The sequence below is a fragment of the Danio rerio genome, chromosome 7, assembly GCF_049306965.1.
Source record: "Danio rerio strain Tuebingen ecotype United States chromosome 7, GRCz12tu, whole genome shotgun sequence".
In the NCBI taxonomy this organism is placed as follows: Eukaryota; Metazoa; Chordata; class Actinopteri; order Cypriniformes; family Danionidae; genus Danio; species Danio rerio.
The window spans coordinates 68,614,069-68,639,667 of NC_133182.1; the positions used below are offsets into that span (position 1 = coordinate 68,614,069).

Here is a 25,599-nt window from a genome sequence, read left to right on the forward strand (position 1 = left end):
TTCATCACATTACCTTCACGGTCATTAACCTTCAGCTATTAATAACAGAGCCACAGAGAGGTCTTCGCTAAATGAACATGACAGTTGGACTGGGTTACTGATGAGCCCTGTCATACTGTGATCAATGAGTAACTCTTACCAGCTGTAGCCAAATGTTGGTCGTAAGAACTTGATTCTTCTCATCCTGTAGATAGAAAAAGATACATTCTTAGTTGCGTATAAAAGCAGATTAAGAAAGCACTTCTACAGCAAGTGTTAAAACTCATAGTTCACCTAAAAGACAACATACAAGACACTGAAAGCGATTTAGTGCTCTTATATACTCGCAGAAAACTTTTTTGATTACATGTAAAAAGAAAGTGGAAATATTTTTGATCATCTAGATACTGTCTACACTTTACAGAGTCTACAGAGTAATGTTTAGAAGAATGTAAATATGAGCTGTTCACTTTTAAGCATATGAGAAAAAATGGCATCAGTGAGGAAGCAGTTATGAACTGTATGACGTCAATTTGTTTGCACGGGCTTTGCAATTTACTAATCTTATGTGTATTTAAAATCACAAATTTTATAACAGAAATTAGTTAAACAGTTATGGTTTGATTGTTGAATATATTTAAGGATATAAAGTATTATATAAATACGATTAAGTGAGACTGTAAAAAATTATTTAATTAAAAAGTCACAAGAACGTTTGTTTTTGTTACTTTATTTTAATAAGTTAATTAGGTTTTAACTGGTGCTGTCAAACGATGATTGATCGTATCCAAAATAAATGTTTGCATTTACATATCTGTGTACTCTATGTGTATAAATATTGTGTGTATATATATAAATAAAACATATAAAACAAAATAGAACACAAAACAAAAATATTTACATATATATTAATGTAAATATAAACAATGATTTTCTCAAATATATATGTATTATTTACATCATATATGCCTAAATATAGGTATGTGTGTATTGCTGGAATAAAAATAATATAAATATTTTAAATATGCACAGTACACATATATAGTATTATGTAAATACAAGCTTTTATTTTTTTAATGTGACTAAACGCGATTAATCTTTTGACAGAGCTAGTTTCAACTTTTTTCTAAGTTATATATATTTTAACTTGATGTTTTAAGTCAGTTTAACTAATGTAAGTTATTGGTTATTTGATTTGACTTTGTACCCCAACATCGTGGGACATTGCATTTTGGGTAAAAATAAATGGTCGACATCAGTTTCCAATATTAGACAAATAATGTCAGATTTTTCTCACCTTCCAAAGCAACCTAAAGACAACCAAATATCCACGTCTAATGATGTTACAGCTTGAAGTCTTTTGGACGTTACGACTATGATGTCTATCTGACATTGGATTTTGGTTGCCATACTTGACGAATAAAGTATTTGTATTTGACGTCAATATTACGTTTGTTAAAGATGTTGGCTCGACGTTGGCTTTTGGTCACTTTCCAACACAACCTAAAATCAACCAAATATCAACATAATTTGACGTAATTTTTTAGACATCAAAATATGTTGTCCTTAGACAATGGCGAGAATTCTGGTCACCTGTCATCACGATCTAAATGTAATTTAATAACAACGTCTTATGATGCTGTGGGCCTGCTGGGAGGCCACATTTCTTTAGATTGTCGAGGCAAAAGTCCTTTAAATACAAATCAGTCTACAGGTTATGCTAACATGCTAGGAAAACCAGGGAAGATTTTTAACAAGATTCAAACTTATTGCAATACAAAAAGTCTTGATTTAATAAATGAAAATGTTTTAAGGCATTAATGTAGAGCCAGCTGATTAACTGTTAGATGTTGGACTAATAAGCCGTTAATTTTGCTACAAATTAAAATTAATTATGCTTAAATTCAACTGACTTTTCTGACCTCAGTCAGGGTAGTGCCATATTTCATTTTTGACAGCAATGGGGGAAAAAGGCTGTGAAGGATAAATGTGTTTAATGGATTTTACTTTTGCTTAAGAACTTGCCACTTTTTCACAGCACAAAACTCTTACCAACAGTAATTTTAGTAGACCAAAAAGACAGAAATAATATATTTAATTGTGACCTTTGACCACAAAACCAGTCACAAAGGTAAATTGTCTGAATTGATCTAAAAGCTGAATAAACAAGCTTTCCATTGATTTGTGGTGTGTTAGGATTGTCGAATATTTGGCGAATATGCAACTATTTGAATTTCTGGAATCTGAGAATTAAAAAAAATATCTAAATATTGAGAAAATCTATAAAAAAAAATTAAAAACTCTTAACGTTGTCCAAATTCCATTTTTAGCAATGAATAATACTAATTTAAACTGTTTATTTTGATGGAAATACAAAAGGAAATTACAAAAATGTCTTCACGGTACACTGTAAAATATATCTGTTCACTACCAGTTACCGTATTTTGTGATTTACGAGTGTTTTCTGTTTATTTATGGGTGTGTATTGAATTATAGGACCTTGATCTCTGCTTTGTTGACTTTTGATGTTAAATATTCAACTCTACAGTTTAACAAAGTAACTTTTATTGTAATTTTAGTTCTTTGAAATAATGTAAAGTATAAAAAATATATATAGAGAGAAATACTGTAAGTCTGTAAACTAACAGAAAATATACTGGCAGTTTATTACCTTATCTTATTACCATGATATAAAACACTATTACCATGATATATCACTGTAAACTATTTAAAATAATAATAAAAGTCACTTTTTTCCAATCTCTCAAGGTTAAAAAGTTCAAGGGTATATGACGAAAGATCAAGGTCCCATAATGCAATTGGGTAGCATGTTCGCCTCACAGCAGAAAGGTTGCTAGTTCAAGCCTTGCCTGGGTCAGTTGGCATTTCTGTGTGAAGGTTGTATGTTCTCCCTGTGTTGGCATAGGTTTCCTCCAGGTGCTCTGGTTTCCCCCACAAGTCCAAAGACATGTGGTATTAGGCAAATTGGGTAAGCTAAATTTTCCGTAGTGCATGTGTATGAATGAGTGTGTATGGATGTTTTCCAGTGATGGGTTGCTGCTGGAAGGGCATTCGCTGCGTAAAATATGTGCTGGATAAATTGGCAGTTCATTACCCTGCGGCTAGCCCGCATTAATAAAGGGATAAAGGGACTAAGCCAAAACGAAAATGAATAAATGAATAAAAAATAAAAATTACGGAAAAAAAAAACTAATTTAGAAATATTTATTTTTACAGTGTAGATCATATTTACATGATGTTCAATAGATTGTGGCCTAAAATTTATTTTAAAAAGTATAATTTTGGCTCATACAATGTATTTCTGGCCATTTCCACAAATATACGCAAGCGGCATACAGTTAGTTTTGCAAGGTCAAAATTTGGAAAATTCTAGGACTTTTATCATAGTGTACACCATCGTAATATCTATCCCTCACATCTTTAATTTCATCTCATTTCATTCAATGTTTCCTCCTTCAAAGTCTACTAAAGCATGAAATGTGACAAATGATCGTTCCTAGGTTTACAAAATGTTTATATAACTGCCATTTTTGAAAGCTTGTAATATTTCCTGTGTTATCTCCACATCTCTCACCTCGCTTTTCACAGTAACTATAGGGCCGCTGTAGTCTTTAGAGCAAATATGTCCTATAAATTTTCAGCGACATTTAAATCAATGGCAGGACCTGAATCGATGTGAAATTAAATACGAATAGTTCAACCATTTGAATGGTTGTGCCATTCAATGCTATTTTAAAGTCTACGTTTAGTGACTAGATTTGTGGGAAAAACACTGTGACTGTGTGCATGGCAAAATGTTTTGCCTCGCTTCTACTCCAAATATCTAGAAATTCTTAAATCAAGAAGCATTTTCTAGACCAACAACAAAGTTTGTGTTGTTTTAAGTAATAATATGCCAAAATTAAGGGAGATTTACTTTAAAGCAAGCCAAATAGTCTGTCAATGGGGTAAATAAAATTATCTGTCAAAAGGAAACAATAGTATATTTTGCTTTATTATTTTTTTAGTACATTAATTATTTTAAATTAGTTTTTAGGTAAAAAAAAAGAAAGAAAAAGAAACAAAGGTAAATGATGATGTAAGTTATACAGTGTGTATCGTTAAATGCAGAGATCATCTGTTTAAAAAAAAAGAAAGTAAAAGAAAAATAGCCTGCAAGTTCTGAAAGAGATCAAGCCTCATGCAGGTAAGAAAAAGTAACTTAAAAGTAACTCAAAAGTAACATAACGCATTACTTACCACAAACAGTAACTAAGTAATGCAACTAGTAACTTTTTGGGGGGAGTAACTAAATATTGTAATGCATTACTTTCAAAAGTGACTTTTCCCAACACTGGTCATTGGTCTAGTTTTGTTTGCGAAAACCTGGCATCCCTGATTGTAACCCCCAGCTAGTGGAACATATTTATTTAGACTTTGATAAAACATGCTTTGAGTGATTACATTTTGAAATGAGTGAATTTGTAAACTTACCACATCCATAATCTGCATGAGGCTCATGCTGAAATACACCGTGAGTGAGTGGGTGTCATTGAACACAGGTCTCTCCAGTGGGTTATAATCTTTCATCAGGTCTCTATAGAGTCTCCTCTGATGCTCCCCCTGAAGTGACACTGTCGGAGAATGAACAATGTGACACGGTTGCAGAGTTTCAACCTTGACTCGATCCATACCGCTAAGCGCTTACAGAAGAGGAATACAGCACAGAGTGAATGAGATATTCAGGGAAATGCTGGCAAATCAGCAGAGGCAGCTGCTCCAGCTCATTTGGATGTGCCTCTATTGATCTGAAACTCTCATCTAAGCTTTTCTGCTGGGTTTCAGTGATTAAATCTCCACCAGGAAGTCTGACTGATTGGACTCAACCATTTTTCTTAAGGAGATAGTTCACCCAAAGACTTTTAAGAATGTTTTTTGTTGAACACTATTTAAGAGATTCTGAAGATTGTTGGAAACCAGCAGCCACTGATATTAAAAGTTTGAAAGTCCCTAGCTATGTTTCTATCCAAAGATAATTTGGTCTAATGTGAAAATTGGAATATCGCATGGACCATTTGTGAATAAATCATTGTTCATTGAGAACGAAATCATCACTTCCTGACATACATGGCAACATTTGTTTTCAAAATTGTGGGAAAGTTGGGTAGCAGTTGTCCATGCAGTTGGAGATGGGGTGGGTAGCATGTCATGATTATGCTATGTAGAATGTTGGATTAACATCTATGCTGATCCTGTAACATCATTTTTGTTCTAACATGTAAACCATACCTATTCCCTTCTCTTACACCCAACCATAACTGTAAATTATTCCCAAAATCAGAGGGGAATAATAGTTGGATAACACTCATGCAGAAGTGGATAAACCTAACCGCAACCCTAAACTTAACATAAACTGTAAACCTATCCCTTAATTCTGATTGCAATATTGCTCCAGGATCAACACAGATGTTAATTTAGGAACATGTCCTTCTTGATGAAATCAGGTTGGCAGGTATAGGTAATTAAATACAACAACCCTCCTGTCATTCCCTGTCCCCATCTGTGGTTTTCTACTTGCTACCACCGCCGTTCAAATCCTGCATCTACCAAATCCCATGCAGAAATCAACAGCATATCTGGGTGGTAATGTATGTTGCCAGATTAAGGTGCACCATGCTTAGCGATTTGAATATTTCTTCAGTTGTGTAAGGTGATGAGCTTCATACAAGATCTGGCTACTTGACAATCATGGACAAAAAAACAATTGTTCGTAATTTAGATTAGGCCAGGTATGCTTCCTGAAAAACTGGCACCAAATTGATAATTAAATTAATAAAGAATATCTGATTTTAAAAAAGGGATTTGCTGAAGTAGGAAAAGCCACTATGTGCCTTTTTTTTCTTCCCTGAGCCTATAGAAAAATGAAGACTCAATGCAATTATAAAAGTTCCCACTTAGCTGATGATTGATAACAAAGCTTGTTTGGCATGCTGTCCAGGGAGAGAGCTGCTTATGAGATCCTTAAGCCCAGGCCTCTTTCTCATTTGCAGGGCGAGTTTGAGCTCAGGTAGATCACGATGAGCTCTCCCAACTTCTTTCTAGTAAATGACAGACATAGGATGGCTAAGGAGAGATGTACGCTTGCTAAGAGCTTGGCTATGGTATATAGGTTGCGTGTTTTTGGACTGTTAAGGGAAACCAGAGAACCCGGGGAAAACCCACAGGAGCACAGGGAGAATGAGCAAACTCATTCATTTATTCATTTTCAGCTTAGTCCCTTTATTAATCTGGGGTTGCCACAGTGGAATAAACCGCCAATTTATCAAGCAAATGTTTTATGCAGTGAATGGCCTTTCAGCAGGAACCGGACCCTGGAAAACATCCATACACACTCATTCACACACATACACTACGGCCAATTTAGCTTATCCAATTCCCATATAGTGTACTTGTGGGGAAACCGGGGTACCCGGAGGAAACCCATGCAAACATAGGGAGAACATGCAAACTCCACACAAAAATGCCAACTGACCCAGCCAAGGCTCCAACCAGTGACCTTCTTGCTGTGAGGGAATTGTGCTACCCACTGCGTCACCTCGTCATTCAGAGTGAGCAAACTTCACACTGAAATGTCAACTGGTGTAGTAGGGACTTAAATCAGGGACATTCTTGCTGTGAGGCAACAGTGCTAATCACTGGGCTGCTGTGTCACCCATCTAAAAAAAGGAGGGGCAGTAGGGGTGTGTGGAGGGAGGGATTCTTCAAGACGAAAAAACTTAGATAAGAAACTCTTATTTATAGTGAGTTAGTGAGTTAGAAATCATCTGATTGGTGAATCAATTGTGAGCTGATGCAGGACCAGCTGTGATCAATCATAAGCACGTGATCCTCTCGAAATTAGTTTATAATTAAATTTCACTTAGCATGCGGTGGCTTTTAGAAGTGTGAGACCACTCTATTTGGAGCACAGCCAAGATAGTTCTTAAGGTCATAATACTAAACCACTTTGATAACAAACCTTGACTAAGAGACTTTAGAATGACCAAAACAACATTTAAGATGTGCAATGTGGTCAGCCTGCTGGTTTGCCCGTTAATGTCATCCCATTGTGCCTATTTTTGTCATCAAATGATCTGTTAAAACAAAATCACATTACGTTTTTCGATGCACGTGCAGAAATGTATTCAGGAAATGGGTTTCATCATACGCTGTTAAAAAAATGTTGCGTTCAACACAACTCTTTCATGTTGTCCCAACACAAGTCAGTTAAGTTAACTTAATGGTTTTTACAAATTTAAGTAGATTGAAAAAAAAAATTACAAAATAATTTATACAAAAAACTCAAGAATTGTGTTGTTTCAGCACATTTTAAATTGAACAAATACTTTTTGTAAATATCTTTTTGGAGTGTTTTAAAGTTTTTTTAAATGTTTATTTTACTTGTGCCCATAAGATTCTTATACACATTTTCAATATTTATACGCATTAGCTATATTTCCATCCATTCTGAAAAGTGATTCAAAAATGATTCCTTGAATTTAAAATTTTTTTTTAAAGCAAATTGGTTGTAAACTATTTATTTGGGCTGATTTTATACTATTTATTTATTTAAATTCAGCACAAAAAAAATAGGTTGCAACAGTTTTGCAGACATAATTTTTTTAGTGCACCCAATGCCTGCTGCTTTCCAACATTATTTAATATAACTTCACTCAAAAAAATCATTGTTGCTGCTTGTTCAAACTACCTGTCTTAAATGAGCTAAAACAATAATTCTTTAATTGTCAACCCTGTATTGTGTGGGATTGTGTTATGAAGAGGAAATGTTGACAATAAAATTATCTTATGTATTTTTTGTAAGGGAAAACACTGTAAGAGTTTTTTCCTCACTTAGTTAAAAATTTTAAAGAGTTTCAGGTAAATGTAAGAATGATTTGACACACTCAAAAATGGAGTTTGCTGTTTGTTCAAACTACTTATTTAAAATGAGCTGAAAAACAATTATTCAGTTTTTGGAGGATAACTTTGTTCAATTCACATAAATTTGTAAAAACGAGTAAGTGACTTAATTATTTTGAGTTGCCCCAACACAAGTCAATTGCTTGTAACCTAGCAAGGATTTGCTCATGGGTTTTATTTACCTACAATTGGTTGAAATAACACAAATAAAATAAGTTTAACACAATTCAAATAGGTTAAAATAACTCAAAACAAATAGGTTGAAAAGTTTTCCTTAATTTATTTACACACTCTAAAACACCACAGTCAGCTCTATCAAATGAAATGAGTGTAATTAATTTGGAATTAATTGCACTCAGTTTTGAACTCAGTGTTAGAGGTATAAAGTTAATTAAATACCTTATTACTTCAACCTAAATGGAGTAAGTTCACAGTACTCGTATAGATTAGTTTTTAACCCAAACGGTTTGTAGCAATCAGTTTCCTCAAACAGTTTGAGTTGCCTTAACTTATTGGGTTTTACAGTACTCAGTTGGTTTGAGTTCTCTTCATTTATTGGGTTTTACTGTACTCAAAATGCTTTGTTTACTCAAATGGATTAAGTTCACAGTACTCATTAGGATTAGTTTTTGAACTGAAATGGTTTGTTGCAAACGGTTTCCTTAAATAGTTTGAGTTACCTTAATTTATTAAGTTACAGTACAGAACAAAGAAACTCAAGTTTGGAACAAGTGAAGGATGCGTAATTGTTGACAGAATTTTTTTATTTTTTTTTAACTTTTTTTTTGAAGGGTGAACTATGCTTTTAAGTATGCATCTAACTTATCTAGACTAATCTGGACAAATACAAGGCAATTCATAATGATTCTAGCCTTTTCCCCTCATAGTTCAATCACTGCCTTTTCTCTTCTAGCAGGACAAGGGATGTTCTTGTAATCGAATTCCCTCAGGATCAAGTCTATTCATAATCGAATTCCACAAAGATGCCCTCTAGATTACATCAGGCATTTGATTCATTCAAAAAGGCACCTGTTATTCATGAGAGATGAATTCAGAAACTAGAGAAGCAGACTCTCTTGACAGTATCAGAGACACTACTGTATAATGCACACAAAGCATCCAGTGTACAAATTCAGTTTAGGGGGCACTAATGAGATTGCAGCCAGAGACAACTAATTAATGGACTGGTAACAGAGCAAAATCATAATTATAAAAGCCACAGCCATTAAAAAAATTAAGATAAAGAAAAAATTAAGAATGAATTCAAATAGACTGACTCTTGAGCAAAGTAGAATTAGACCACAAAGTATATGTTAAAATTGCTAATGTTAAACTGCCAACTTAAAGCCATGACCCAGCACAAAAAACAAATCGCACTCATTAACCTCAAATTCTAATCTGGCTAGTATCCTCATATAAACAAGCCTCAAAACATCAATTTCATTTACGTCACAGCAGAACTTGAAATAGATCTGAGCGGATATGCAACACTTCAATCAGAAAACACTGAATTGACATGCAAGAAACTTTGATAAAGCATTAAAAAGACAATTATTCAGCAAAGCTCATGGATATTTCATAATCAAATGTCTAAATGGTTCCTTACCTCTCCATAGGCAGCATGTGGTGGTAAAATAAAGAGTATATTCCCAAATTCCCATCTTCCTATTTAGATTAAATTGCAGAAATTAATAGAAAAGCTGGTGTGGTGATATAGGTCTTGGTGTTATGAAGAGTCTCTCTCAGCATCCCACGGGCAGAAGGGAATACAGTCTCATGCAGCAGCATCAACAAAAGGCATGAAACCCTGCCCCCCCTCTCTCTCGCTCTCTTTCCCTCTCTCTCCACTCTCACTTTTATGGTTTATCTTGCTACCATTGATATATTGCTTTTAAATTAATTTTACTCTAGCACAACGTCCGAAAGGAATGCTAATGGTTTTTCCAATGTGATGTGGATGACTGGTAAAGGATTTCAATAGCAATCAAGTCATAAAAGGAATAAATTAAAACTAAAAATACATTCAAAAAGAAATTTAGCATATTGATTATCATCTTAGTGTGCCAAATGTATACCAGAAATTTGTTCTTTCTCCTAGGACTGAACTAAGTAAAAAAAAATCCTATGTGGAATGGGGATAGTTCACCCAAAAATGAAAATACTAAGCGTTTACTCACTCTCATGTGGTTTCAAACCTTTATGTATTTCTTTCTTCTGCTAAACTTTAAGATATTTTAAAGAAAGAAGAAAACCTCTAACCGTAGACTTCCTATAAATACTATGGAAGTCAATGGTTACAGGTTCCCAATATTTTTCACAGTAACTTATTTTGTGTTTAAACGAGAAAAAATACATTTAAACAGGTTTGAAACAGGCAAAATGTGAGTGAATAATCATAGAGTTTTAATTTTGGGTGAACTATACCTTTAATTTAGTACAGTGTCTGAACTTTAGTTTTTCATTAATGCTTACAAACACTAATTATAGTTATGCATGACTTTGATCGTGGTTATCCAATTAATACTTTTCCTGGCAACTTCAGTGCAACAGTGTTTCATCCTTTAGGCATTATGCTTTGACTTCCTTCCCCATGCTGCATGATTTGGGTGGGAGATATAGGAGGAGAGACTTGGCAAATGCCCCACTGCACTGAGCATCCAGCCAGATAGATTCAGCTCTGCAACTTGCTGCTCAGCACATTGCGAAACAGATGTCTTAAAGGTGCACTCCGTTCTTTTTTTTTATGGTTGTTTATTGGTTGTTTGTTTTTTTTGCTCACGGAGATTAGTCATACAGTATAAATAGACATGAATTAAGGTTTTAAAATAATGGTGATAAAATATTTTCATGTAGCAGGGGTTTGTTCTTCGTACCTCACTTAGTGATGTTTTATAAACAAATTTCGGGAGGAGCACGATCCGTATTTGACGAGGCTAATTCATCACAATCATTCTATTATCCAATCAGCTCAAGACCAAACCCCTACAAATAGTTAAAGACGTCATACCTCCATTTTCTCTTGACTTTAGCATCCCTTCACCACCCCAACTCCACATTATTAAACCTGATACCTATTTAAATCTGAGGGAGGAGTGTTCTGAAGCCGGGCTAGACACTGCGCTCAGACCCTATCTCTCTCTATCCTGATAAGAGGAATACCACAAGTTAGGGTGTCTTCCGAGCTCAGAGCCCTCTCCCCGGACAGCTTGCCGAATACTTATATTTTATTTAGTCAAATGTCTGTGTGTGAACCCATGAAACCAGTCTACATTACTTTGGCAGATCCTGGGTCTTTTAATCAAGATAACTGGCGCAAATTCAAACTAAAATTTGTGTGCAATATTTTTCTGTTGTGTCATGGGTTAAATGCAATGTTTCCTGAAAACTGTGTGCAAGGGTGAACATGGTAGTTTGAGATATGTATTGTTTTGTTTGGTGGGTATTTCTAAAAATCCAGACCGATTGGCAGTAAAATGAGTATAAACAAAGTCCCTTTAAGGCAAGCCATTTTACTCCGTGGCCATTTTTAAAACATCTACTGTATACTGAGCTAATATAGTGAATTAACCATCTCTTTTTTTCATCAATAACACAAAACAAGATTGGCAAATGGCCAACAAAATGGGTCTAAGATGATATAAGCCAATTAAAGCTTTTGGAAGACTTTTTTTGTCTTAAGAATTCTAAGCAAATCCACACGATGAAGTTTTTTTTTTTTTATATGAGCGTTAAGGCAGGTTTGGGAATATAAAACAAATTTCAAGCACAAAGGTAATAAAATGCTTAACATAAAAGTGAAAAAGAAAATACATGGTTTTAAAAGAACATATTGTTCGACGTTGTTCCATTTAAAAATATTGTGCAAAATTTAGTTAGTGATACTCAATAACATTCCACACTTATTGTAGGCTGTTTGTGCAGGCTTTACACTTTTATGTGTACTGACGTAAAGTAATTTCTGGGGATCTTCATCAGACACTAAACCTCACAGATGCCAAAACTTGAAATACTTGTCCTCACAAGGAAAGCAGGCATAGGAGCCTGATGCTGAAAGATCAGTGTAAATCCATGCCTAAATATGGCCAGGGTCATTCTAGAACAGGCAGAGAAGTGAGTGGATGAAACTCTGGAGGATCCAACTCAGAAGAGTAGAGTTGATGTTGCATCTGCTTTTATAGTCCTGTATAATAAGATAGAGAGATGATGAGTCTGTTAAATCATCTCGCCCTGTGTACAGTAGATTTTCCAGACCAGTTTTGGGAAAGTAATTTTTAAATGAAATATATTATGTTACTTCTTTTTAAAAAGTAACAAAATTTTACTTTTTAAAGACAGTAGTGGTCTACACAACTTTTGCATTACTTTATATTTTATTTAGGCTAGGCTGGCTTGTTTTAAAAAAAAAAATAAATTATGTATATTTATTACATATTATATATATTTATATATATAATTTTTTTTTTAATTCATTAATTTTATGTACAAAAAACAAAACTTTCTGAATCCCATGAAAAATATAAAGTAACATATTGTTTTGCAAATGAAAAAGTAATGTGTTACATCATTAGTTACTTAAGCTGCACCAGATTACAACATTGAACTAAGGTCGTACTCACACTCTGTACAGTTGCCTCGAACCGGGCCAAAGCACGCTTGTACCCCCTCCCATCTCCCCCGACGGCCCGCACTCACACTGCAATCGGGCCTGGGGACCCTTACGTCATCGATGCTGCGCTGTTCAGTGAGTGTTCTCGCTCAGCACAGAGGAGATTTCTCTAGTTACATAGTTTCAGTCGTTTAATATGCAGTGACATGCCATCAAATATTTCGCCAAACAGTCCTTAGGGATGCGGTGACATGCAGTCAGATATTTCGCCGAACAAATCCGCCACTTTTGGCGATCATAAACGATCATAAAGCTCTCATGCTGCAAGAATGAGGAGGTTTGCTGAAGGTGCGCAGCTGTCGTGCAGTGAGGGGTTTCCTTCTTTAATAAACTCAGGCAGTTTGCGTTCATTGAACAGTAAGAATGATTAATAAATGCATATGAAACAGCCCCTTAAAGTCACGTCTCTCTTTCAGTTTCGGGCAGTTTCGGGCACGTTTTTCACTCACACTACAAGCGTACCGCGCCAAAGCCCAAGTGAACCGCGCTCAGGCCCACCTCTTCCAAATGAGCCAGGGCCAGCCAAGTGAACAGTGCCTGAGCCCGATTTAGCATACTCACACGTCTAAAACGATCCGGGAAACGTGCCTGGGCACGGTTCAGATAGCATAGTGTGAGTAGGCCCTAAAACTGTTCAGGTCTAGGGTGCCACTTTTCTAATGCCAGCTTGACATCAGCTCTGGTGTCAATATTGAGAATAAGGCACATGGGCCAAGAGATGAATGAATCACATCTGCAGCTTAACTGCGTTGAATGATGTGGTAGACCACTATGGTAAGAACAGGTCTGGTGGCATATGGAATGACTTGGAGGCAGAAACTCTAACAGAGCTGAAAGGAGACATAAGATACAATTTAATTACACATAAATAAATGTGTTGCCGTGTAAGTCCTTATGAGTTTTGTTTGTATTCATTATGACAATCTATCTATATGCACATAACTTTAGCAAACCTGTTCCTATAATGATTAAAGGGTTTCTAGTAAGACACCCCACAATTTGAATCTCTGTTTTAGGTTCTCGCCAAGCAGAGAGAAATTAGACTAAAAGTACAAAGTGTGGCCTTGCACCACTCCTTCGAGGTGGAAAAGATGTACCGCAGTACTAGCACCGCATTTATTTATTGTACCTCTCCCACACAAAAAGAAGTAAATACGTTTTTTCCTCATCTCGTCATGCTGAATCAATTCTCAGCAGAGACAGATGGCCGAAGCTCATTACACACCAAATATCTGCATGAAATCTACAGCCTAGATCCAACTCTATTCTTTATGATTTCACACCTGAACCCACTCACATCCCCATCATCAACAGACTGTCATATCTCACTTGCGTGTCACCATTTCAGCAATTACACAGCATCCTAAACCTGTTTCTCTGAGCATATCTGAAAGATGATTAAAGCATACAATTGAATCACTGTACATGACAATTAGCCTGAACAGCACCTTCCCTAACTATATATATATATATATATATATATATATATATATATATATATATATATATATATATATATACACACACATACACACACACACACACACACACATTTATACATATAGTATATACGTATGTATACATACAGCTAGTGTGTGCTGTGCATGTAAATCTCACTCCTCTGACCTCTAAAGGTGCTTTAGCGACAGATGCTAGAGGCTATGGTCTTTAGCCTCCTTGGTAGAGCAACCGACTCCCATGCGGAAGGTTACCAGTTCGAAATCAGCTCGGAGCAGATTGGGTGGCGTAGGACTGACGGGCTTAAATGAATACTCACACACACACATATATATATATATATATATATATATATATATATATATATATATATATATATTGATTGATTCATTCATTTTTCTTTTGACTCTTGCGGCGAGCTGAAACTAGCAAACAACAATTGCGCCGCGCCACATTGCGCCTTGTGTATGATAGGGCCCACTGTATGCATTGGTAGTACATACACTGAGCTGGTTTCCCAGAAGTTGCTGACTGCTGACAAGCAAATATTTGTTGAAAATTAGGCTTATCAGCAAAACAGAGGCCTGCTGTATAAGACTGAATGGCTTTAGATGTAGTAGATGTACATTATCCTGCTTATTACATGGCTTCTTTCCACAAAACGAAACAATTAGACACAAAACATTGATCTGAGCTCACTCACTTTCCTTTGGCTTATTCCCTGCTTTATCAGGAGTCGCCAATTACTCTGGCATATATTTTACATAGAGAATACCCTTTCTGCTGCAACACAGGGTTTATGAGTGTACAACCTCAAGTGCTGGAAAACACACACATACTCTCCTATTCACACACTATGGTCAATGTTAGTTTGTCCATATACCTATATTGCATGTGTACTGGTGGGGAAACCAGAGCACCTAGAAGAAACCCACACAAACACGGAGAGAATAAACAAACTCCACACAGAAAGGCCTCCTGGCCCAGCTAGTATTCGAACCAGTGACTTTCTTGCTCTGAGGCATCCAAGCTAACCGCTTAGCCACAGCACCAACCCATTGATTTAAGCTGTAAAATATAATTAAATCTTTAAATAATTGTAAAGCTTTATTAAGTATGATGGCACCAAAGAGAGGCATGATAGATAAACATTTAAATATGGATATTAACCTTTTTACTGGTGATCAAGATAATTCAAAGTAACCAGTTGAGCCTGTGCTATTAGCTTCACTGGTTGTTATTGGATGTGTCATTGGAAAAAAAGAGCAGCAGTGATATAGGCTGTGCAATATGGCTCACAGAGAATTCACTGCTCAAACACAGACTCGTTATGATGAACACTGAGAAAAGTGCAGATGCAAATGCATGAATAACATTCAACATTTAACATTCTGCTTAACCTGTAATAATTTAATTTATTTTATTTCTCTTAAGTTAATTTTTTTAAAGTAGTTTATTCATTTAAGCTACTTTATTATTTTTCCACATGTTAAAAATGTAATACCAACAGTTAAGGGTGCTACCTTTATCTGTCTATATATGTTTTTCATTGGACCTTACTATTGCCAGAACAGCTCGCATCTCAAACATATTGTGTACTATGTTTAAACTGATCATTAAAATAAAGATATATGGATAAAAACATAATAATATGCTATTAGACCTCTATAATCTCCAAAAAACATCACGCACCCAATAAGGCGTGGACTCTAAAACACCCTTGAATATGTCTGGTTATATCTGGTTAAATCATTCAATATACTATTTCTGAAGTCTGTAAACTTATAGGGTGCATTGTCCTGCTGAAAGTGGACACTTGCACTGGGGAATGCCACTGAAAGGGTGTACCTGATCTGCAACAATACTTGATGTGCCAAATTCATGTTGACAAGAATGGTTTTCCCAGCAAAACAAAACTGCGGATGAAAAGCAAACCGAACAAAGCCATATCGTGTCTAGTCATACCACACAATAAAAAATGGCAATGGATGATTGTACAAAAAGGTTAGGAGAACACAAAGATGTTTAAGTGTCTTATAACTCATGGCAAGGGATTGAGCACAAACGAACCCCTGTAGGCTGGAAAAAAACACTGAAAGTTGTCGCAATGTGTTGAATATCTGTGTATATAGTCCAATTAAGTTTAGTTTCAAAGGTAGAGTCTTTGACTGTAAAAAAAAAATAATTTGTATAATTTGGGCTTAAAGGCTGGGACACACCAAGCCATTAGGCTAGTTTCCCTATGAGAGACAACAATTGAGGTAACATTGTTTTTTTACTCACACATTCGTTCAGTGACTTGTGACTTGCTCCCAATTATGTTTACCATGCTACTTTAAATACTTGCATGTAAGTATGACTTTAAAACAACATAAGCAATATTAATTTGACTTTGAACAATGTTGTACTTCGATAGTCACTGGCTGCTAGGCTACTATGATTTGTGTGATAATAATGGCCCGTTTCCACTAAGTGGTACGGTACGGTTCGGAACGATTTTATGGTCGATTCCACTGTCAAACGGCGTACCGAACCCACACCATACCACTTTTTCAGCACCCTTTCTAAAGAGTACCAAACATGAGAAAGGATACCAAAAGGTGGAGCTACACGTGCAGCTGAACGCTGATTGGTTACAGAGATACGTCACAAGCTCATGTGGAGCTAGCCAGAATGAAAACAAAGAAACTGGCATATTTTAAATACACAGCAGAGACTGTAATACTTTATGCATATAATAACAAGCCATGGATGACCCGAGCTCAAACGAACCTTGTCGTTGTCTTGATGTACAGACACAAAGCCAAGAAGTACAAAATCTGCCGTGTCCTGTTGTTGTTTTACGGGGCTGTCTAAAAGTGTAAGCGGTTTTCGCTTTCTTCCGAGAGCTCGCGATAGCATCTATATTTGATATAAGAAACTTCTTGAGCTGATGATAATAACATGTGCGTGATTCTTAAAGTGTCTTCGCTATCTGATCCTATCAAAAAGAAAAGGACAAATGCGAGAGTGAACAGCAAACAAAGGAGAAGCCCGACAAAACACAGGAGCAAATTATTTCAGCAACCTGGATCACGAACAAACTGCCATGTTTAACAATTATCATCACCTTTTGGACTATTATGAACTCAGAATGACAGAATGACTCTCTAATCAGATGTTACATGTGCTGGTGAAGATTACAGACACAGATGAGAGGTTTTCACTGACTGGGCTTTATGTTGCTTGTTGTTTTTTAAACCTAAATAAAGACTAAATGTCTGCTGTGTGTAGTTTTTCTGTAATTAGTAACATATCAGAGACTGTAAAGTGTGTCCATTTATGTTGCATTTATATAATTATTTTATATAATTTCAAACATTACAGTAGGCTATTTCGCACATTGATCTGCAGTTATAATCAAATTATGTTTATAGAAACGTTAGTGATAAACATTTATAAACAAGTATTTATGAGTATAAAGCATCTGTTTTGTGAGAAGTGCTTCTCATATGATCTGTGAACAACCTGTACAGCTTTACTGTAGACATTTATTCGAGAGAGAATGACGTAGACTGAAACTTTCTGTCATACACCATGCCCACCAAAGCCTGATAAAGGTGACCCATAAAGTACAGTACTCCAGTCAGTGGAAACGGGGATATCGAACCAACTTTACCTCAAATGAGATGATAGGTTAATGTCAAATGAAGTTGGCCTGATTTAGCTTGTAGAAAACAACGCTGTAAAAAGAACCTTATGAAATTTAAAATAGTCACATAAACCTTTTACCGGAAGTTTAATGGTGACTGAAAAACGCAAGCTGTACATATAGCTCTTGTCTTACAGAAGTCAATATCTTTGCATTTTGTCACCACAAGTAATCAACATAAACATCTCTGTATTTCATGACAGAGTTGTACCAAGCTAGGTTACTAATCTAATGTCTTCACACATTTTCTCGTCTGACCGCACAGGCTTTACGCATTCTGTTTTGTTCAGTTTGCAGTGAATCAGTGCAAGACAAGGCTGCCATCTTGTGAATAAACAAATTGCATTTGGGAAAACGCTGCACTGCAGGCCACACACACACTGCACACATTTGAGTATAGTATAGTAGTAGCACGTGTTAAGATGTTAGCTACAATACTCTTATTTCTGTACAGCTTATGTGACTGTAGAATTACTGAAGTACTCCGTTTAGTGTTTCCAAAGTTTATTTTATACCATGAAGACAGTACAGCTCAAGGGTTTAAACAGCGAGAGGTTGAGAGTGTAAGAATAAAACATTGCATAAACACAAACTACCCAACTCAACAATCTAAAAAACGAAACAAATGACTGCACTTTCATTTTAGAATAGCTTAGTTAAAGGGATAGTTCACCCAAAAATGTAAACTGACTCAATATTTACTCGCCCTCAAGTTGTTATACTGTAACTTTTATAAGTTCTTTGTTCTGTCAAACACAAAAGAGTATATTTTAAAGAAAGCTGAAACTGTAACTATTGACTTCCATAGTAGGAAAAAATATCATGAATATCAATGGCTACAGGTTTTCAGCTTTCTTCAAAATATCTTTTTTTCTGTTCAATAGATTTTAAAAAGTCGCACAGGTATGCAACAAGTAAAAGGTGAGTACATGACAGAAGTTTCATTTTCACAAAGTGTCACGTGAGTAGTAAATTCAGTGTTTATGATATAATGACAAAGAATAGTTTCATTCATGTAAACATAGATGGACAAGCAAATTTTTATCACTATGAATAAATGTGTTCCAAATACAAAACTTTCCATTCTGTCATTTTATTTGCTAACTGATTCGCTAGTGTGTTTTCTTCAAAGCTCCCATGTACAAATATATTTTACAAAAAAGTAGAGTTGAGATTGAATCTAATCATGAGTTGCATTTAAGTTAAATTAGAGACAGCTGCAGGATCAACAATGTTCTCTGCTCTTCTTTGCATAGATCCATCCAGATAGACGAGAGAAAGGAGGCCAAGACGATCAACCAGAGGTGACAGACTCAGTGGTGTGATCTCCAGCAGGTCAGACTCCCTCCAGCTCACTTTTCAGTTCTTCTCTTCACTTCTACTTAAAATCTGAAGGTGCAAGACGAGTATAAAAGCCAAGAGCTGTGTGAAAGTTTGGGCACATAAAAGTGACAGAACAGATAACTTTATTCTCAACGCTAAAAACAAAACATTTCTAATTTATGTTATCTATTTAATATTTGCATTGTATATCCTAGACAGAAATTGCTAAAACAAATTACTAAAAACACAATTACTCAAACTGAGATGAAGGTGCTTTGCAAAATGTATACATTTATATATGAAAAAATTGAGATGCAAAAGTGTCTTCTGACAAGTTCTTCTAAATTTAGCATTTTTCAGAAAGCACAATGGCAATGGGTAGTGCTGTCACCTCACAGCAAGAAGGTCGCTGGTTTGAGTCCCAGCTGGGCCAGGTGGCATTTCTGTGTGGAGTTTGTATGTTCTTAATTTGTTGGCGTGGGTTTCCTCCGCATGCTCCATTTCCCCCCCACAGTCCAAAGACATGTGGTATAGGTTAATTAAATAAACTTAGATGTGCAGTGTAAAATATATGCTGGAATAGTTGGCGGTTTATTCCACTGTGGCGACTCCTGATAAATAAAGAGGCTAAGAATGAGCAGTTTTTTCAGTCTCCTATATTTATGTTCAGCTATTTCACTTTATAGACAATAAAAGGAACCTGTGGTTGACCTATGCTGATTTATTAGTAATTATTGCATAATGTATAAAACTTAATGTGTTGTTCATTGACTTTAATGTGTTGTGGTTAACTGTACAGATGTAAAACTTAATTCCTGTAGAACCACAGCCCTGCACAGTTTAGTTCCAACCCTAATTAAACACACCTGAGCAAACTAATAGAGTCCTTGAGGCTTGTTTGAAACCTACAGGTAAGTGTGTTGGAGCAGGGTTTAAAACTAAACTGTGCAGGGCTGCGTTCCTCCAGGAATTGAGTTTGACATCCCTGGCTTATACCATGATATATGTAAAAATAAAGCAATACTAACAGTGACCAGCAGATGTCAGTGTGAGACTGATGTTTCCAGACCCACACAAAATTCAAACACAGACTGAAGTCAAGCTGTAAGAGCAGTTTTCTTTCCAACAGGTATATTATCTTTGGTGTTTTGAAATTGAGAAAATATATTCTTGTTTCCTCTGTTTGTATGTTTAGATAAAAAGATATCGCAGACGTCACATAGCAAGACTTTCAAACAATAGCCTGGTAAGTTTGTGATTGTTCTGTGTGTGTAGCTGCGTGCGTGGGCATATGTGTGTGTGTACCTCGTATTCCTCATCTTTTGGGACCAAAAGCCGGTCAGTTTTAAGCTTGTGGGGACATTTTTGATGCCTACAAGGAAATGACTCATAAATCATACAGAATTCAGTATTTTGAAAATGTAAATATGCAGATTGTTTCCAGTCAGGGTTGAGTTCAGGGGTAGGACAGTCTGTACTGTACAGTATAATTAAAAATCGGTATGTCTATGGGATTAGTGAGTGAGAGAGTGATATATTGATTTATAATATGATATATTATAAAATAATAATAATATGTGGCGACGCAGTGGCGCATTTAAGTTGTGCTGTGTCGCATCACAGCAAAAAGGTTGCTGGTTCGAGCCTCAACTGGGTCAGTTGGTGTTTCTGTGTGCAGTGTGCATGTTCTCCCTGCGCTCGCGTGGGTTCCCTCCGGGTGCTCCGGTTTCCCACAATCCAAAGACATGTGAATTTGGTAAGCCAAATTGTCCGTAGTGTATGAGTGTAAATGAGTGTGTGTGGATATTTCCCAGAGATGGGTTGCAGCTGCAAGGACATCCACCATGTAAAAACATGCTGGATAAGTTGGCGGTTCATTCCGCTGTGGCGACCCTAGATTAATAAAGGGACTAAGCTGAAAAGAAAATGAATGAATGAATGAATGAATAATAATATGGTATATTGGATAATATGATATAATGTTAATATTTTTATTTAAATATTATATGTATATGATTTTTTTACTACTACTACTACTACTACAGTTTACTGTGTTTTTTATTACATATTGTCACCGACTCGGTCCCAGTCATTCCCCTCGCTGGCCAGCAGAGGTCATCATCACCGGACTATTAACATTACATCATCCCCAGACACTGATTGCAACACACCTGCTACACATTGCACTGATCACCCACACACACACATATTAGCAGCCCAAACACTCACTCCAGTGCGAAGTCTTGTTCTGCCTGGCTGACATTTCTGAGATTACCTTATCCTTGCCTGATCTCCTTGTTATAATCTGGACTGTCACTTGACTTGACTTGACTTGCCTTGCCTTGCCTTGCCTTGCCTTGCCTTGCCTTGCCTTGCCTTGCCTTGCCTTGCCTTGCCTGCCTCAAACCCTGCATTGTACATTGACTTTGATCCACGCCGCCTGCCTCTGACCTATGCCTGCTATCATGATCCTTGATTGCCAGCCTATCAACCTTATATTACTGGATTTGATGTGAGTTCGCACACTAGTGCATACTACAGTATGTGCTTATCATTAAACTGTGTTTAATAAATATACTGCAAATTGATGCCTCTGTTTCAGACTCCTCGTTAAACATATGCATGTTCTTTTATTTTTATTTAAACTTTATAACTTCTTTGGCAATACATTTGTCACATTTGTCATGCCAATAGAGCAATAATTGAACTGAGAGAGAGATCTGGCACATTTATTCCCTTTTGTCATGCCATTGACTATATAAGACTTAATCCAGTGAATTTAAGCATGTGTGCAAACATGTTGTCTCACTTAAATCACATTTATTTTCCATTCAGTGAAAAAAAAAAAAAAACATTGCAAATTAAAAAGAGTATTGACAATGTACACACAAGGTTAAACCCAACCCAGGCTCATTTTGATAATGTACCCCTCTGTACATTTCTGGAGAAGGCCAAATACATCCCAGGAGGTACATGTTTTTGTTTTTCGCAAATCCACCAGAGACTATTGTCTATGCTTTTTCAGATCTCATATTTTTTTCACGAGTGCCATTTGCGCCTGCTGTTCTTGCATAAATCCACCAGAGGCTGCTGTCAACTGACTGATTGACTGACCAAGCCTCTACCTTCCCTAAACCTAACCAAATAGTATTTTCAAAAGCACCGATTGACCCACCCACCCCCTTCCCTAAACCCAATCAACAGTTTTAAATAGCAATCCAAAAAAAGAAAACCCTTCGTCGAATTGTTTAGTTTTAAAATATTCTTACCCTGTTATTTACTAGTTTATTTTATTTTTTGCCTTCTTATTTTGTCCTACCTGCTTTCTGGAACCGTTCTTCGCCAGACTCAAACCCTCCCATTGTGGTCAACTCCTCTGTGCGTCTCAAGTCTGCTGATGTACATGGCGAGCTAACTGGACAAACTAGTAACAGCAGGAAAGCCATCCACATGGAGGTATGCGGTGAGATGGTAAGCGCAAAAAGGATTGATCATTTTAAAGATGAAATGCAGCCATACGTACTTCTGGCTACATAATTTGCGATCTCCAGAAGTGTCTATAGGGCTACATTATCAAAAATAAGCCTATGTTGGTTAAACCACTGTTGAGGCATTATAAGTGTTTTCCATTTGCACCTGTTTCTGGGTCTTAATTCTTTAAACCAAGCAAAAGAAGATGGGGAAGAAGGTTCAATAAAACATTTGCTTTTTATCTGAACATCTAAAGTTTGTGCATTAAACTGTGTCTTAGATAGTGCTATCTAAATAATATCTTGCTCTGGGCACCAAATAAGATTAGCCTGTACTATGTTAAGCCTCTCTAAGCATATGCATTGTCTTCATCTGTGTCCCCTGTTCGTCACAGTGGACGTGAGAAATGTGTATGGGAGCAGAGCTTGCATTCTCAGAGGGATTGATAGTGTTCATTGCAAGCACTTTCTATTCTGCAAGCTGGCCCCGGGGTCTGGTCTTTTGGGGTTGCAGCTTGAGTTAGTAGAGGAGATGCTTGAGACAGATTTCCCATCTCTCCTGACTCATGGATTTTCGGTTTGGATGTTTGCAGCCAGTTCTGAGTGAATCGATTTAGGTTGAAAGGTCGGTGTTCTGTCTGGTCAGCTCTAGCAGTCCATCACTTTCAAGGAGCTTCCAAAGGTCTTGTGTGGTGGCAAAGCTGAGTTTAGATTGGTCCATGAAGAAGAGGAGGCTGTCTAAAGCAAGCTTGAGGACACTTCATCACAACCCACAGCTTTCCTTGCTAAAATCTCCAAATGTCTACACAGTGATTTTGAGATCTTGAAAAAATCTGTACTTGATCCTAAGGTCATGAAATAGGGCTGCCAGGCGACAGATTTAATCTTCTTTATCACAAAAGAATTGTCTTACTCTGTTCTTCTCTCTATGGCTGATATGGTTGCTATAGCGCAGGGGTGCCGATACTCTGTCCTGGAGGGCTACTGTCCTGCAGACTTTAGCTCCAACCCTACTAGACACAACTGAACCAGCTAATCAAGGGCTGCGTCCAAAATCACATACTTCCAAACTATATACAGTAGTACGCTAAAAACTGTATCTAAGGTGAGTAGTATGCCTGAATTTATTTGAAAAACAGTAGATAACCTACTACTTCCAATGGATGCTACACTGTCCCACGATGCCACATGAGAGAATTCATGAATGGAATCGACGCAACTGATGCAGGTAGGTCATGTTATAATGACTAATGAAGGATGTAGTCCAAGTACTATTCATACTACTTTCACTCATACTATATAGGACATAGATTTCTACTGGTTATGCAGCAACTTCAAATGTAGTACCTACTCAAGTATTAGGCAATTTTAGCTATAGTCTAAAACAGGGATGGCCAAACTTTGTCCTGGAGGGCTGAGAAGTTTCTAGTATACCTTGATAGAGCTTGATTAGCTTGTTCAGGTGTGTTTAATTGGGGTTGAAGCTTAAATCTGCAGAAGACTGGCCCTCCAGGACAGAGTTTGGGCACCCCTGGTCTAAAAGCTTCCAGGTAGATGTGTTGAGGCAAACTGGATCTAAACTCTGCAGGACATCAAACTTCCAGGAGCAAATTTGGCCCCTGCCAAATAGAGATCTGGAGCTCAGCCTAAAGTTCAAGGACATGTACTTTCTCCTTGATGCCCACATCTCATGTACTGGCCCTAGCAACATGGTGAATACTGACTTTAAAAGTGATTTTCAGCAGTTTTCATGGTCTTTTAGAACAGTGGTCACCAAACTTGTTCCTTGAGGGCCGCTGTTATGCAGAGTTTATCTCCAAACCTAATCAAACACACCTGAGCAAGTTAATCAAGGTCTTACAAGGTATAATTTAAACTTCCAAGCAGGTGTGTTTAGGCAAGTTGTTTAGGCCAGTGGTTCCCAACCTTTTTCTTTGGGGCCCCCCCCATGAACATATACAAACATTGGAGCCCCCCACCATATAAATACACACGCACGCACATACATATGTACTGTGTGTGTGTGTGTGTGTGTGTGTGTGTGTGTATATGTGTGTGTGTGTTTGTGTAATATTAATATATAGTAATATGTATAGAAAATATTAATTAATCAGTTTTAACTTGTCTTGGCCTTCAACAAAACCAAAATTTAGGTAGGCTTTGTCATACTATCTAATCTTTTTCTTCGCCTCTGAAGAATCACTGCATTTACGTTTGTCTGCCATTTTTGTTTTGATTTTGCCTTTACGACACGTTGACAAGCAGATTGCGCGAGTGAGCAAAATTTAAATAATTATTTAAAGTTATTTATTTTAATAATTTTTACTATTATGTTGGAATTTTAAGCATGCGTTTAGATTTTTATTTATTTTTTTGGTACTTATATAAAATACATATATAATAGTAGGGCTGCTCGATTTTGAGAAAAATCATAATCACGATTATTTTGGTCATAATTGTAATCACGATTATTCAAAACCATTGCCAGTTAAAGTCAAAATTATTAGCGCTCCTGAGATTTTTTTTTTTTTTAATAAATATTTCCAAAATTATGTTTAACAGAGCAAGGAATTTTAACAGTATTTCCTATAATATTTTTTTCTTCTATTTGTTTTATTTTAGCAAGAATAAAGAAAGGTTTAAATATTTTGAAACCAATTTAAGGTCAATATTATTAGCCCCCTTAAGCAATATATATTTTTGATTGTCTGCAGAATAAACTACCGTTATAATGACTTGCCTTATTACTCTAATTAAGCCTTTGAACTGCACTTTAATCTGAATGCTTGTATTTTGAAAAATATCTAGTAAAATATTATGTGTGCTGTCATTATAGCAAAGACAAAAAGAAATCAGTAATTAGAAATGAGATATCAAAACTATTATGTTCAGAAATAAGTTAATAAAATATTCTTTCCATGAAACAGAAATTGGGCAGGAAAAGGTTTGCTAATATTCAAGAGGGCTAATAATTCTGACTTCAACTGTATATACAGTTATTTTCCACCCTGCAAAGGAAAGAGAAATAAATACAATAGAATAAAAATATAAAA

The 25,599-nt window shown here is 36.2% G+C and overlaps 1 protein-coding gene across 1 annotated transcript in view; it reads right to left on the reverse strand.

The window, feature by feature from the left end:
- chrna7a (cholinergic receptor, nicotinic, alpha 7a (neuronal)) overlaps positions 1-9,706 on the reverse strand; it is a 28,397-nt gene extending 18,691 nt beyond the window's left edge. Inside the window, 3 exon segments of the mRNA NM_201219.2 lie at positions 140-184; positions 4,474-4,613; positions 9,545-9,706. Of these exon segments, the coding sequence (NP_957513.1) occupies positions 140-184; positions 4,474-4,613; positions 9,545-9,599 (240 nt within the window). The 5' untranslated portion in view covers positions 9,600-9,706.
- Between the last annotated feature and the right edge of the window lie 15,893 nt (positions 9,707-25,599).